General features: G+C 41.8%; 1 protein-coding gene across 2 annotated transcripts in view; it reads left to right on the top strand.

The window, feature by feature from the left end:
• Nucleotides 1-15,941, top strand: part of LOC106607935 (pro-neuregulin-3, membrane-bound isoform) — a 553,769-nt gene extending 537,828 nt beyond the window's left edge. For both annotated transcript variants that reach the window (XM_014205430.2, XM_014205421.2), the window contains exons 7-9: nt 248-363; nt 2,283-2,468; nt 15,061-15,941. In XM_014205430.2, coding sequence (XP_014060905.1) covers nt 248-363; nt 2,283-2,468; nt 15,061-15,691 — 933 coding nt within the window. In that variant the 3' untranslated portion in view covers nt 15,692-15,941. The remainder of the gene's footprint in view (nt 1-247; nt 364-2,282; nt 2,469-15,060) is intronic.
• Nucleotides 15,942-16,619: the final 678 nt, after the last annotated feature.

Here is a 16,619-nt window from a genome sequence, read left to right as displayed (position 1 = left end):
CTGGGTTATGTTAAGTGATGTACATTTTTAGATATGCCTCCAAAAGAACATGGCCATTCCATACTGACTCTGGAAATGGAGTGCTAAAAAGAAAACATCTGTGCTTACCTGTACTTAACTATTTGCATAGTCCAAACGTATTTTTATTGTATGCATAAACAAGCAATATGATCAGTCTAATCAATATAGATTAATGCTAATACAGTAATAGGTTATATATATTTAAATGTCTTTGTTTATTTTGCAGTATTGTAAGAGGTCCTCCCAGCCACATGAGGGAGCTGTTTGTAAGTCCAGCTTTTCCCAGTGCAACGCCACCCCTACCAACTACTCCAGAGGTCCAGGCACAGGAAAACATTACAGGTATGATGTCCACACATAGAATTCAGTGGTCTGAATGATGAATACTTCTCTGTGGAACAACATCTTACAAGGACAAAAATCATAATGATTATCATAATAATGTGCTATGAGGATTGGTTCTGTGCCCCTTACAGTAATTCACAGAGACGCAGTGAAGAGAGAAATCAAATTAACCACATTACAGTGCAGCCGGAGATAATTGTGGATTTATTGAATGTTTTAATGAATGATAGTAATTCTAATTGTTGATAAACATTTTAATGTGCATATCTGTAACCGGGCTGAACATGCCAGCAAAGGGTCAGAGATCTGACTCCAACTACATTAAATGTTCTTTATGAGCCAACTGCTGTATTACATTGAGCTAATTTCCACATTGCGGAATAATGCGCTAATGGAATGATCTGTTGTGGCTTAAATCATTATACGACATTAGCTTACTGGAAGACCACATGTAGGCTATAGATGTATAACTGCGTAGACTTACATTATTCAAAATCCCATATGATTCAAATGTCAGTGCTAGCCATATATAAAGCTCTGGGAACAGCTAGTCCTTAGCATTACAATGAAGTCCAATCACAGTCAAGCTGATCTCTCTCACTCAAAGGCCCGATATCCATCATTAACTGCTCAGTGGTATTTCCTGCTATCCTCTGCTTTCGTATTCCATTTGTATTCAGTGAGCTGCATGCGAGTCGGGACCCAGGGAATGCTATTGACTTTACATGACTTCAGGACTAGGGAAACCGCACTCACTCATATCGCATTGTGAATTTCGCCAGCACACCAACCTGCCTGCATAATTACAAGGTCATTATGGTGGCTCTAGAGATCTACCTTTCCGTGTGTGTGTGTGTGTGTGTGTGTGTGTGTGTGTGTGTGTGTGTGTGTGTGTGTGTGTGTGTGTGTGTGTGTGTGTATGTGCCTTGCCTTCCATTCGTGTCTGTTGGGATTACAGATAAACAAATCCTTTTATGTTTGTTTGGCTTAATCCACACCCGGCTCTTTTTTACGTTTTAAGATCCGACAACAATTTGATTCCCCTTTTTTTTCAGTGGCTGGATTGTATATTGTTTGCTTACAGTCCTTGACCTTGCCATAAGTGGACTTTAAAGGATCATCTCAGTTTGTATGATTGCAATTGTGTCGGCTTAGGGGGGATTTGGATACAGTTTTCAGCAAATGGAAGTGAAGATATGTTTCCAAAACAGCTTGAAACTTGACAAGCTCTTAAGTGGATTTTGTGTCTAGGAACTATTTGTGCATCACATTGTTCTATCCTCACTCCTTTGGCAGCTGGTTAGTTGCAAGGCTTATCTGAAATCAAATGACATAGGCTTTAATTGTCTATAAGCATTTTATGTGCACTGGAGATAAACTACCGATAAAGATATGATCTGGCACACAGAGAGAAGTCTTCAAAGTCCTCACTGCACATGATAAATCAATCACTTCACACCCAAAACCTCAATCATGTCAAAACACAGCAGAAACCCAGAAACCCACACTGCAGCAGGAAACAGGAAATGTTATCAGAGGGACAAAAAAGTTGTGTGACAAGGGAAACTCTAGTTTAATTGACTGAAGAAATGGCATGATTAATTTTATCCCTAGATGGAGTGGCAATCAGCCACACTTGTTCAATAATCTGTCTTTAGTAGTTTATGTTGTTCCTCTGAACAGCGAGGGCCTTCTAGCTGTGTGTTGCCTTGTGGCAGTTTTGATGTGAATTTTCAGTTGTTCATTTTCTGGACGATGGAACTCCTGGTGTTAAATCTTCTCATCCACAGCCATGTGATGGCTCACAATAGAGATAGTAACATAACCATGGTAGGCTACAGTTAATGTGATGTATCATACAGAATACTTTTAAGTGACAAATCACTTTTGATCCTTGTCCCTGTGTTTGATTTTAGAAGCAGCTCCCTGTCTCATAGTCCAGACCAGATAAGTAAAGCCACCCATTGGTCAGTACCTCGTAAAACTCCGCCCATACCCAGAGGAAGACGAAATCCAATTGGAGGATCCAAAAATTCTGGCCCCGCCTACCAACACCTCCAGGAATTGGAGTCGTCTGAGAGGGAGGTTGAATTATTGAAAGGGTAAGTTAAACTGTTGGTTTATCAGATACATTTAGTAATGACTACATGTCAATTGTCACTCAATTTAGCAGTAATAGTGGAAACGTGTACATCATGTCCTTCACCTTGAATAATACTTCTGCAACCATGACTTAACTCAGAATTCATGTGTTTGTAAATTTTGTCTACCAACAAGTGTGCCAAGCAAAACATATAAAACAATGTTTTTTTTTGACAGAGCAACATATAACAGCAAAATGGATTACACACAGCCTCAGACTCCCAGAGTTTAGGTACTTGTACATTCAGATTGTTTCCGTTCGCTGCAGTGGTGTCGGAGTCATTATTTTGTAGCAGAAAGAAAGCACTGCTGTGGCTGTTTTGGAGAGGAGGAATGGTGCATAATGAGCCCAGCCTATCCCGGGCTCTTATCCCAGGCTGTGCGGCCCTTCTGTTTGCCTCCGTCATCACACCTCCGACAGCTTTCATCTCTGATTTATGGATCCACCTGTACTCTTTTAACAAGAGTCCCTTTCTCCAAATCCCACAGGGCGATGGCTGCTTTCTCTCCTTCACTTGCTCTAGCTCTCTCTCGCTCTATCTCTCTCTTTTTGTCACTCTTTCTCTCTCTCTCTGTCTGCCTCTCTGTCTCGCTCCCTCTCTCCATCCTGTTTCCTTTCTAGCTCTCTTCTCAAGTCCCTTCCCTCTCCATTTAATTCTCTCCTTTTCAAGTCACTCTCTCTTTCTCTCTCTCTCTCTCTCTCTCTCTTCCTCCCGTATTATCTCTCACTCTCTCGCTCTCTGTTTCTCTCTTTGTTTCTCTTTCTCTCCTCGCCGAGTCATTCTAAAAAAATTATGTGGAACGCTGTTGCCTCGGCTCCGACAAAGCTTTAGATTTCATTTCAAGGGGAGAAATTTCAGAGGCAGCTTGTTTTAAGAACTGAATAAAGGAGGGGACCCTCTGCACACAAGTTTTTTGCTCCTTCTCTTTGTTTTTCAATGTGCTGAGCAAAGATACATATAAGGTTATGTTATGATCAGCAGTAAAATGTCATTAGTTCAAAGGGAGTGTTTGGCCTGTCGGCTGTGGATTGTCTTTTTAATGATGGTCATGCGCTGCCATTCTTCTCTCTTAGTTTGTCAGTGCCTTACAGAGGAGAGGGATTCAGTGGGCAGCTGAACAGCGAGACCTTGACACCAGGCATGACTCACTAAAACAGACAGGCTCTGGGGGTGTTCCATCTGAGCAGGAACTTCTAAATAGAGGGCAATGCTTTAGAAATGTGGATAAGGTTGGTCACATGTTACAGGGACTCTTCCAGTCAACTAATTGGTTGATATTGTACGTATGTCTTGTACTCTACAACTTGGTGACCAGACCACTGTCAAGTGCTTGTAGAATAAGCAATTACAGGGGAACTGCCTAACTCTGCTGACATACCAGGTGCTAGACATGGGCTCCAGCTGGCCCGAAGGCAGAAGCACATGATTAGTTGGAAAGACTGACCTATTTCCAGATTACAGACAATGAGCGTAGAGAGATAGAGAATCCCTGTTCAAGTGCAAGCTTGAGTTGCCATGGAGACTCTGCGGTAAAGGGAGACATGTGAGAGCACAATGATAGTGTGAGAGAAGAGGGAGAGATAGAGAGAGATAAAGAGAGTGAGAGGAGGGATGTAGAAACTACATGTTTTGCATACAATAGTCAAACAAACCAGGAAGAAGTGCTATCCCTCTTCTTCCATGCCTGTCAGAAAACCTGCCGTTATCTCTCCAAAATGACTTACACGGACACAGAACTGCACTTGTGTTCTATTGTTACTAGTATTTTTAGATAAACCTGTCAGGTTTCTCAGTGGCTTTCTCTGAATCCCCCAGGTGAAGAATTCACAGAGGCAAAGTTGAAATATGCAAATACCTGTCTGTCATTGCAGTGAAAGTGTTGCAGACAGAGTGTAGAGATACTTCAGCATAAATCAGATATCAAAGTACCTGCCTTAGCTGTAACTTGGCTCCTTTCTACAAGGTCATTATCACTGTAATTGATTCCTCTGACAAGGTCACTTATACAGTATAAGGAAGCGTTGATGATCGACCTTGGCTGTTCTGGCCCCGTCAGACTGGGTCGTAAGTCCCTCACCCTCCGCGGGCCTACACATCACTGGTCAATAGCATTCTAATACACTATTCTGTCTATCTTTAATGGTCTTCTAATTATTTAGGGATTCATTTACTCAGGATATTACCCCTGAATGAACCGGCCAATAGTCTGTCCCAGAATTTTCTGGAACGCTCCTGTCTGACTGCTGCAATAGCTTGTTCATTCATCAGTTCAATTTGGAAAATCATCACTACTATCTCAGGCTCTATTATCCCAAGCTCTTTGTCATTTGCATTCAGAAACCATAATTAAACACCACAGTGTTATCTAAATATCCATAACACCCATATAGATATCTCTATAAATCTATATAGATCATAATACAAAGTGGAATCCAAATATAAAATAAACTATAAAAAAAACACGTCACTACTTCACAGGAGAGGCATTTTAATGTATTTTTTATGAACATTTGTTTTTTTTTGGCAGAAATGCCTTCTGGAACATTTGGACTTTCATGTGCCTTAGTAACACACTTGTATGTCATCATGATTGGCTGAGATAATGGATGGGCTGGATATGCCGAGAGATGAGTTCGGATTGGTCTGCCATGTAGCATGATTCTTTCTATAACATGAGCTGGTCAGTATGTGTGGATAATCCTTTCTACCGCAGCTTCTTCTGAAAGATATCATGAAGAACTGAAAAAGTTTTGCTACTGCTCTCAACATTGCTGCCCTGGAGTTAATAATGCTATCGACAAAGGAAACAGTTGTGATGGACCACTTTCTGGAGGACGATTGTTCCTTGCTGACTTTGATTCTGAAATGAATCAGACGATGAGGAAATGCATAATTTAGGTAAAGACATTGTCACGACTTCCGCCGAAGTCGGCTCGTCTCCTTGTTCGGGCGGCGGTCGACGTCACCGGCTTTCTAGCCATCGCTCCACTTTTTCATTGTTCCATTTGTTTTGTCTTGTTCCCTGCACAATTGGTTTGCATTCCCAAATCACACTGCATGTATTTGTTCCTCCCCCATGTCATTGTGTGGAATTGTTTTGTTACGTGTTTAGTGTGATACGCTAGACTGGTTTTCCCATGGGTATTGTATTTTGACCCGTTGTATGTATTTGTCATACATTTGTATATTTTTGTGAGTGTTTTTTCGCGCTTGTTTACTTTTTTTTTATTATGACAATAACAGCTCAAATAAGCAAAGAGAATGACAGTGCATCATTACTTTAAGATATTAAGGTCAGTCAATGAGAAAAATGTCAAGAACTTTGAAAGTTTCTTTAAGTACAATTGCAAAAACCATCAAGTGCTATGATGAAACTGGCTCTCATGAGGACCACCACAGGAAAGGAAGACCCAGAGTTACCTCTGCTGCAGAGTATAAGTTCATCCAAACGAGCTTCAATGCCATACAACACTCCTTCCGTGGCCTCCAACTGCTCTGAAACGCTAGGAAAACAAAATGCATGCTTTTCAACCGTTCGTTGCCCGCACCTGCCCGCCTGGCTAGCATCACCACCCTGGACGGTTCCGACCTAGAATATGTGGACAACTATAAATACCTAGGTGTCTGGTTAGACTGTAAACTCTCCTTCCAGACTCATATTAAACATCTCCAATCCAAAATCAAATCTAGAATCGGATTTCTATTTTGCAACAAAGCCTCCTTCACTCACGCCGCCAAACTTACCCTAGTAAAACTGACTATCCTACCGATCCTCGACTTCGGCGATGTCATCTACAAAATAGCTTCCAGTACTCTACTTAGCAAACTAGATGCAGTCTATCACAGTGCCATCCGTTTTGTTACCAAATCACCTTATACCACCCACCACTGCGACCTGTATGCTCTAGTCGGCTGGCCCTCGCTACATATTCGTCGCCAGACCCACTGGCTCCAGGTCATCTATAAGTCTATGCTAGGTAAAGCTCCGCCTTATCTCAGTTCACTGGTCACGATAACAACACCCACCCGTAGGACACGTTCCAGCAGATATATCTCACTGATCATCCCCAAAGCCAACACCTCTTTTGGCCGCCTTTCCTTCCAGTTCTCTGCTGCCAGTGACTGGAACGAATTGCAAAAATCGCTGAAGTTGGAGACTTTTATTTCCCTCACCAACTTTAAACATCAGCTACCTGAGCTGCTAACCGATCGCTGCAGCTGTACATAGTCCATCTGTAAATTGCCCATCCAATCTACCTACCTCATCCCCATACTGTTTTTATTTTATTTACTTTTCTGCTCTTTTGCACACCAGTATTTCTATTTGCACATCATCATCTGCTCATTTATCACTCCAGTGTTAATCTGCTAAATTGTAATTATTCGCTCCTATGGCCTATTTATTGCCTACCTCCTCATGCCTTTTGCACACACTGTATATAGACTTTTTTTTTTCTACTGTGTCATTGACTTTTTATTGTTTACTCCATGTGTAACTCTGTGTTGTTGTCTGTGTCACACTGCTTTCTTTATCTTGGCCAGGTCGCCGTTGTAAATGAGAACTTGTTCTCAACTTGCCTACCTAATTAAATAAAGGTGAAATAAATAAAAAAGAGTTACCAGCCTCAGAAATTGCAGCCAAAATAAATGCTTCACAGAGTTCAAGTAAGAGACACATCTCAAAAAACAACTGTTCAGAAGAGACTGTGTGAATCTGGCCTTCATGGTTGAATTGTGGCAAAGAAATCACTACTAAAGGACACCAATAAGAAGAAGAGACTTGCTTGGGCCAAGAAAAACGAGCAATGGACATTAGACTGGTGGAAATCTGTCCTTTAGTCTGAGTCCAAATTTGAGAATTTTGGTTCCAACCACTGTGTCTTTGTGAGACGCAGAGTAGGTGATCAGATGATCTCTGCATGTGTGGTTCACACCATGAAGCATGGAGGAGGAGGTGTGATGGTGTGGGGGTGCTTTGCTGGTGAGACTGTCAGTGATTTACTTATAATTCAAGGCACACTTATTCAGCATGGCTACCACAGCATTCTGCAGAGATACGCCATCCCATCTGGTTTGCGCTTAGTGGGACTATCATTTGTTTTTTAACAGGTCAATGACCCAACACACCTCCAGGCTGTGTAAGGGCTACTTGACCAAGAAGGAGAGTGATGGAATGTTGGATCAGATGACCTGGCCTCCACAATCACCCAACCTCAACCCAGTTGAGATGGTTTGAGATGATCATTGAGATGATGAGTTGGACGGCAAAGTGAAGGAATAGCAGCCAACAAGTGCTCAGAATATGTGGGAACTCAAGACTGTTTGAAAAGCATTCGAGGTGAAGCTGGTGGAGAGAGTGTGCAAAGACGTCATCAAGGCAAAGGGTGTCTACTTTTAAGATTCTAAAATATTAAATATATCTTGATTTTTGTTAACACGTTTTTGGTTACAACATGATTCCATATGTGTTATTTCATAGTTTTGATGTCTTCACCATTATTCTACAATTTAGAAAATAGTAAAAATAAAGAAAAACGCTTGAATGAGTAGGTGTGTCCAAACTCATTGTTTCAAGGCAGCCTTATAATGCTGTGAAAGGATCCAGGATCCCAAATGATTTGGGTGGATCCAATCCTCCTTAATAAGATCTTTGTTTCCAGAAGGTATCAAATTTGTCAATAAATGTTACACCCACAGAGCTGCAAAAGTCTCGTAGCCAGTTATGGAGGGATCAATGTCTGCTGAACCATTCAATGTCACGATTTAGGGAGGACAGGGGGCCAGATATTATGGGACGTTTGTTGGTGTCAAGTAGTAACCCAATCAGCTCTTTAAAATCCATCTTCAGCTGTTCTGAGCTGCCCTTCATAATGTATTTGAATCCCACATGAACTATGATAGACTCAATTTCCTGATGCTGGTTTAAAATGTTTGCGAGCAGCTTATTGATGTCCTGTACTCATGCTCCTGGATAGCACAAAGTTTTTGCTCCAGGGACTGAGACATTTCTCACAATTGAACTGCCCTATACAACGGCCAGTGAAGGGAATTGAGAAATCCGCCCATTCCCACCCCTCACACAATTCGTTGAGCCTATCACGGGCCGACAAGAAGCAGAATAGCGTACGCCCGCTGCTCCCGGTGATAGGTCCAGACCCTCCCACAACAGGCAGTGCCCTGTCAGATCCAGAAAGAGGGAAAGGAACCAAACTCGACGACGAAGCCGCTGCTGGAGTCAGCGTAGTTGGAGTTAGCACCGTCATCGCAAGACACAAGCAGTCCCAGCGATGATGGAGCAGGTAGATTAGGCACGAGTGCAGCGAAGCTATTTCTTTTGCCAATTTCCTCTAAAACCTCTCGCAGTCACCCCCATCCACTTAGCAGCATGTTGCTGCCTTCGGTTTCCACGACTTGTGACATGGGACCAGCGCTGATTAGAACACTCTTCTTGCTGTTCTCCGTCTACTTCACTACAGGATGGAGGAGGAGAAGCAGATGGAGATGATTTCCTTTGCAGGCTAGTTCCAGGTAGCACAAGCCATTCGGATAGGGACAGATGACAAGGGGGAAACATCCATTAGGCCCGAGCAGCGTCCTTCCTAGGAGTTGAGAACAAGAAAGTTCCAATTTGCGTTTAACCCATAAGTTTGTGCAAAATTCAGGTTTGTTTGCTAAGCATAGCAATCTCACTCCTGTAGTCCCCCGTAATAAACACAGCTTATAGTGTGCTGGAAATGTCCGTTAGCTATTCCAAGCGTAGCGGGCTCCATTGCAACTAGCTAGCTGGCTAGCTGGTAGCATGTGTTGACACAGGGATCCTAGATCTTGCGTTCCGAACTTTTCGGTGTCGAGTCGGTGCCTCCCAACAGCAGTGGAAAACTTTGGTAGGTACTGTATCTAGCGAGATAGCTTGGTTTCCATTTTTCAACAATGTTTCTATCATTAATGGTTACTGGTATTGGAACTCATGTGTTCACTAGAAAGGGATTCGAATTACGTGAACAAGTACAACATTTACAAGTCATTTACAAATCACAGAGGTCAGACGTTTCTTGTAGTTGGCCACCAGGTTTGCACACATCTCAGGAGGGATTTTGTCCCACTCCTCTTTGCAGATCTTCTCCAAGTCATTAAGGTTTCGAGGCTGACGTTTGGCAACTCGAACCATCAGCTCCCTCCTCAGATTTTCTATGGGATTAAGGTCTGGAGACTGGCTAGGCCACTCCAGGACCTTAATGTGTTTCTTCTTGAGCCACTCCTTTGTTGCCTTGGCCATGTGTTTTGGGCCATTGTCATGCTGGAATACCCATCCACGACCCATTTTCAATGCCCTGGCTGAGGGAAGGAGGTTCTCATCCAAGATTTGACGGTACATGGCCCCATCCATCGTCCCTTTGATGCGGTGAAGTTGTCCTGTCCCCTTAGCAGAAAAACACCCCCAAAGCATAATGTTTCCACCTCCATGTTTGACGGTGGGGATGATGTTCTTGGGGTCATAGGCAGCATTGCTCCTCCTCCAAACACGGCGAGTTGAGTTGATGCCAAAGAGCTCCATTTTGGTCTCATCTGACCACAACACTTTCACCCAGTTGTCCTCTGAATCATTCAGATGTTCATTGGCAAACTTCAGACGGGCATGTATATGTGCTTTCTTGAGCAGGGGGACCTTGTGGGCGCTGCAGGATTTCAGTCCTTCACGGCGTAGTGTGTTACTAATTGTTTTCTTGGTGACTATGGTCCCAGCTGCCTTGAGATCATTGACAAGACCCTCCTGGGCTGATTCCTCACCGTTCTCATGATCATTGCAACTCCACGAGGTGAGATCTTGCATGGAGCCCCAGGCCGTGGAAGACTGACAATTCTTTTGTGTTTCTTCCATTTGCGAATAATCGCACCAACTGTTGTCACCTTCTCACCAAGCTGCTTGGCGATGGTCTTGTAGCCCATTCCAGCCTTGTGTAGGTCTACAATCTTGTCCCTGACATCCTTGGAGAGCTCTTTGGTCTTGGCCATGGTGGAGAGTTTGGAATCTGATTGATTGATTGCTTCTGTGGACATGTGTCTTTTATACAGGTAACAAACTGAGATTAGGAGCGCACTCCCTTTAAGAGTGTGCTCCTAATCTCAGCTCGTTACCTGTATAAAAGACACCTGGGAGCCAGAAATCTTTCTGATTGAGAGGGGGTCAAATACTTATTTCCCTCATTAAAATGCAAATCAATTTATAACATTTTTGACATGTGTTTTTCTGGATTTTTTTTGTTGTTATTCTGTCTCTCACTGTTGAAATAAACCTACCATTAAAATTATAGACTGATCATTTCTTTGTCAGTGGGCAAACGTTCAAAATCAGCAGGGGATCAAATACTTTTTTCCCTCACTGTAAAGAGAGAATTGATGGATTCTAGCACCATCATAACTTTCACAAATACAGAGACAAGCAGCCATCAGGGTGTCTGTCTTTTTCAACTAGCTAGTGCATAGTAAAACCTACAGTTATGAACTGGTAATTCAGGCTTAGTTAGAATACAGTGCAATAGAATGAGTGACATTAAATTAATTCTACTTCATGGAAAGGGGATATTAATTTCAATTCACTTTTTAAAAGTAGTTGATGTAATCATTCAATATATCAATTTTACAGGAAATTCGTTCCTACAGTTCAGTGGCAGAGAACCAACCTCTGGTGGGCCAGAGCTCCTCTGGAATGGGATAATTGGAACAGAGTCAAACGTGGTTTCCATATGTTTGATGTGTTTTATACCGTTCCATTTATTCCATTCTTGACATTACAATGAGCCTGTCCTCCTATAGCTCCACCCACCAGCTGCCACAGAAGTCAGTTATGAGATAAAATTAAAATACTTTTCTACATTGAAAAATAAAAAAGACAGGTTTCAAAGTCCACTGCTTAATGTTGTCTGTGTGTGTGTGTGTGTGTGTGTGTATGGAGTGAAATTAATATTTAAAGACATTGTCACTGTTCTTTGCATAAAGCTCAGCCATTCTATAGTAGTTCACTAAACTACAGAGTATGTTGTCTATTGAAGTTGTTGTCTCTGGCTTTTTTGATATCAGATTCAGAATCAATAATAACAAGGTTGAATGAAAAGGGAAGCTATCTATAATAATAATAATATTTGACCATTGCCTACAAATAGGACCCAGAGTTTTACCTGACCAGGTCATTAGATCTGGAAAAACTCCAGGCCCTAAAAAAGATATGTAAAAATTTTGCCACGCCCCTTTTGAACCATTTTTATTTGGTTTAGCTTTTTTGCATTAACATTTATATGCATATTAATTATGGTGCTGCATGATTTTGTTTGGTCAGAAAAATGGCTAGCTGTTTCGTCCGACACCGTTAGGGTGAGATCAAATTCGTATTTTGCAACACTGTTGCCGAGGTCGAAATGGCAAACAATAGGGTTCATACAAACCTCCTAAATGCTAGCTAGAAGAACAAGGAAATAATGAGTTCAATAAAAGCATACACTGTTAGATAAAAAAGGAGTTCTACATAGAACCTTTTTGGTCAATTAAAATATTTAAATTCTATCGTTCCACCCGGCATCAATTGCCATTCCTGCATGAAGACGCAAGAGGACTGTGCTTGCAAATATTCTACCAATTAGCATGTTATTTTTCAATTTATTAAGGTAAGCAAAGTTGATTATTTAATTCAAACATATTAAGCCATAATCACATGATGAAAAAAAAGGTGCTATCTAGTACCTAAAAGGGTTACTCGGCTGTCAACATAGAAGAACCCTTTGAAGAACCCTTTTTGGTTCCAGGTAAAACCCTTTTGGTTCCATGTAGAACCTTTTACACAGAGGGTTCTACATGGAACCCAAAAGAGTTATACCTGGAACCAAAAATGGTTATCCTGTGGGGACAGCCAAAGAACCTTTTTGGAACCCTTTTTTTCTGAGAGTGTAGGCTAGATACGTTTGTTTCAGAATCAGCTAACGTTGGACAGGAAAAAGGTTAGGCTACTTTAATTAACCACTTTACAAGCTAGCTTGCTAGGTAGCTAACGCTTACAAATAAATGTGCATTTTTCTGATTGAATATGGCAAATAAAGCTATAGACTACAGCCTGACAAAATCGGCTAATTGTCACTTTATTTCTGTATTTCATTGAGTCAGATGAGGGGACTATGTTTCATGAAGCAGTTAGAAGACCTTTGTTGCTGACCTCTGTTGAATGCACATGATGTTAAGTGGGCTGACTGAAACAGTATGTAGCTATGAAAATTATTTATAATACATTATTTGTAATAAGTATTGGTGATTCAATAGCCAATTTAATCATTATGTTACTTTTAAAACACTATCTATATTTAGCTCAGTTTGGTATTAACCAACTGGGGATCTCTGACAACAACTGCTTGTAAGTTGTTCTTGTACATCATAACCTCTCCCTCAACGTGATCAAGACAAAGGAGATGATTGTGGACTACAGGAAAAGGAGGACCAAGCATGCCCCCATTCTCATCGATGGGGCTGTAGTGGAGCAGGTTGAGAGCTTCAAGTTCCTTGGTGTCAACATCACCAACAAACTATCATGTTCCAAACACACCAAGACAGTCATGAAGAGGGCACGACAAAGCCTATTCCCCAACAGGAGACTGAAAAGATGTTACATGGGTCCTCAGATCCTCAAAAAGTTATACAGCTGCACCATCGAGAACATCATGACTGGTTACATTACTGCCTGGTATGGCAACTGCTCGGCCTCCGACCGCAAGGCACTACAGAGGGTAGTGCATACAGCCCAGTACATCACTGGGGCCAAGCTTCCTGCCATCCAGGACCTCTATACCAGGCGGTGTCAGAGAAAGGCCCTAAACATTGTCAAAGACTCCAGCCACCCTAGTCATAGACTGTTCTCTCTGCTACCGCACGGCAAGCGGTACCAGAGCGTTAAGTCTAGGTCCAAAAGACTTCTTAACAGCTTCTACCCCCAAGTCATAAGACTCCTGAACACCTAATCAAATGGCTACGGAGAGTATTTGCATCACCCCCCTTTTACACTGCTGCTACTACTCTCTGATTATTATCTATGCGTAGTCCCTACATGTACATATTACCTCAATTACCTCGACTAACCGGTTCCGCCACACAATGACTCTGTACCAGTACCCCCTGTATACAGCCTCGTTTTTGTTATTTTACTGCTGCTCTTTAAGTATTTGTTCCTTTTATTTTTTACTTCTCTATTTTTTACTTAACACTTATTTTTCTTAAAACTGCTTGTAAGTGAGCATTTCACTGTAAGGTCTACACCTGTTGTATTCTGCGCATGTGAAAAATAACATTTGATTTGATAATAATTATATGTCTGCATAGCATTTTTGTCTTTATTTTGGCAGATTAGCTCATGTTTATTTCTGAAGATTCACTCATGTTTTTTGCTCTTTTTTTGTTCTTCTCAGGAACCAGCCAGGCAACAACCCATAGGCTACTATACTGTTCCATAAAGGTCCAGCATTCAAACAAAGATTCCTCCCTGGCCACCAGTGCATGTTTCCTAACTATGTTTGCATATAATGACAATACATTCTGAAAACTATGCTGGCATTATTTTGTCCATTATTTAATAGTTTAATATATTATATTCATAGAAATATTTATATTTGTTAGTAGCCATAATTTATCAATTGCACTTTTAAGGTTTTCAGATATGAAGCAAGTGATAGAACTCTTTTTGGTTCTATATGGAACCTTTTTCTTCTAAGAGTGTATACAAAGATAATGAGCTGGGAGTCATAGACTGTTCCTCGATTGAGACTGATATTACAGAGAGGATGTGTTGCTCTATTGTGAGGTAGCTTATGCCACGTCACAAAGAGAAAAAGAAGAGAGAGCAAAAAAAATCTATATTAGATATCCACAACACAATCACTTTGAAAGTGTTTTGTGAAGTCATGAACAAATGGCGATATTAATGGGATATTATTGAACGTTGATTACTTTATTAATAATTCTAGATACTCAGATGTGTCAAACACATTCTTGCTGAATTAAATATTCATGGTTGCTCCATTTATTAAAGTATCCCCATTTCATGTGTCAAATGAATAATGTAGTGTCTGAACTCCCTCTTACCTCTCCCAACTAATAATCCAGTTCATACTTTGTGAGAGTTTGGCTAGATAAAGACATGAAAGAGAAATGTCAAGCTCATCTTTTCCTTTGTGTGCTCTTCATGCCTCTGAGATGGCAAGGTGAATTTTGTCTCCCTGAGTATCCTTGTTTTGTTTGGGCGTTGCTTTAAAGGCTAGAGTTAAAATGAAACTCAAAGCAATGACCTTTTCTTGAAGTGAAATGAGTACACTTGTGGGAATTGACAGCAATTGTAATTTCCTTCTCTTTGTCTGTCTGTCTGTCTGTCTGTCTGTCTGTCTGTCTGTCTGTCTGTCTGTCTGTCTGTCTGTCTGTCTGTCTGTCTGTCTGTCTGTCTGTCTGTCTGTCTGTCTGTCTGTCTGTCTGTCTGTCTGTCTGTCTGTCTGTCTGTCTGTGTTGCCACTCTTCCCTCCTTCAGGTACCAGATTGTGAGGGCTGGGAGCGACCCGCAACAGGATGCCTTTCTAAATATGCAACCCCCCATGTTGATTGAGCGGTCATGGGAGAGCAGGGTGGAGGTGCGCTGCAGTCTTCTGAACCAGGGCCAGGACCATGATATCTCCACCTCTACCAGGACCCTCAGGTGCCCCAGACATCCCAGCCTCTCATCACCTTCTCCATTTCAGACCTGCTCCATCCCCATCATCCCCTCAGTCCAGGGCAACCAGGATGAGGTCTCCTGTTTGCAAACGACCACCACAGGCTCAGCCACCTGCAGCGCCACGCCCAGTATGGAAGTAGGAGGAGGATGCTCCCTCATCACGCTGCACCACGCCTCCACCTCCTGCTCCTCCTCTACGGGGGGCCAGCAGCAGGATGAGATGGCCCTTATCCTGGAGGAGGCCCAGGAGCATCTCAGGGCTCTGACTCTGGCCAACAGGAAGCAGGAAGAAAGCGGCGGCTTTTCCCCTTCAACACCCAGAGAGACTGTGTGCTTCCTGACACTCAATGGCGGAGGAGTGAGGGGTTTGATCCCTAATGGACCTATTGAGACCCAGTTACTGAGCCCTAGAGAACCCCACACAGACTCAACTCAGCCCTGCCAATGAGACTGTTTAAGCCCTAACGTCCTGTCTGGATCTACAGTAAAACCACCCTGGTGTCTTGAAATCCAGACTGCAGAGACTTCTTCATCAAAGGGATGAGATGAAACTCTATAGAGAAAAAATATAATGAAAAAAAACTATGTGTATGGAAGAATGAACAGAGGGATGGTCTATGAAGTTATGAAGAGAGCAATTATGTATATGCATTTATTTAATGCTTCTTCTTAGACAAAATAAACCAAATAGTCTGTCATCTCCATGGTGTTTTTAATTGTTAAAAAAAATATATATAGTTGAAGTCTGAAGTTTCCATTACCCTTAGCCAAATACATTTAAACTCAGTTTTTCACAATTCCCGACATTTAATCCTAGTAAAAATTCCATGTCTTAAGTCAGTTAGGTTCACGACTTTATTTTAAGAATGTGAAATGTCAGAATAATAGTGGAGAGAATAATTTATTTCAGCTTTTATTTTTTTCATCACATTCCCAGTGGGTCAGAAGTTTACATACACTCAGTTAATATTTGGTAACATTTCCTTTAAATGGTTTAACTTGGGTAAAATGTTTCGGGATGGCTTTGGGATGGTGTTCTTCGGCTTGCAAGCCCCCCCCCCCTTTTTCCTCCAAACATAACGATGGTCATTATGGCCAAACAGTTCTATTTTTGTCATCAGACCAGAGGACATTTCTTCAAAAAGTATGATCTTTGTCCCCATGTGCAGTTGCAAACCGTAGTCTGGCTTTTTTATGGAGGTTTTGGAGCAGTTTCATCTTCCTTGCTGAGCGGCCTTTCAGGTTATGTCGATATAGGACTCGTTTTACTGTGGATATAGATACTTTTCTACCTGTTTCCTCCAGCATCTTCACAAAGTCCTTTGCTGTTGTTCTGGGATTGATTTGCACTTTTCGCACAAAAGTACATCCATCTC

Source organism: Salmo salar, chromosome ssa01 (assembly GCF_905237065.1).
Source record: "Salmo salar chromosome ssa01, Ssal_v3.1, whole genome shotgun sequence".
NCBI lineage: Eukaryota > Metazoa > Chordata > Actinopteri > Salmoniformes > Salmonidae > Salmo > Salmo salar.
The sequence above is the reverse complement of the archived record's forward strand: the minus strand, read 5'-3'. Positions and strand labels throughout refer to the sequence as shown.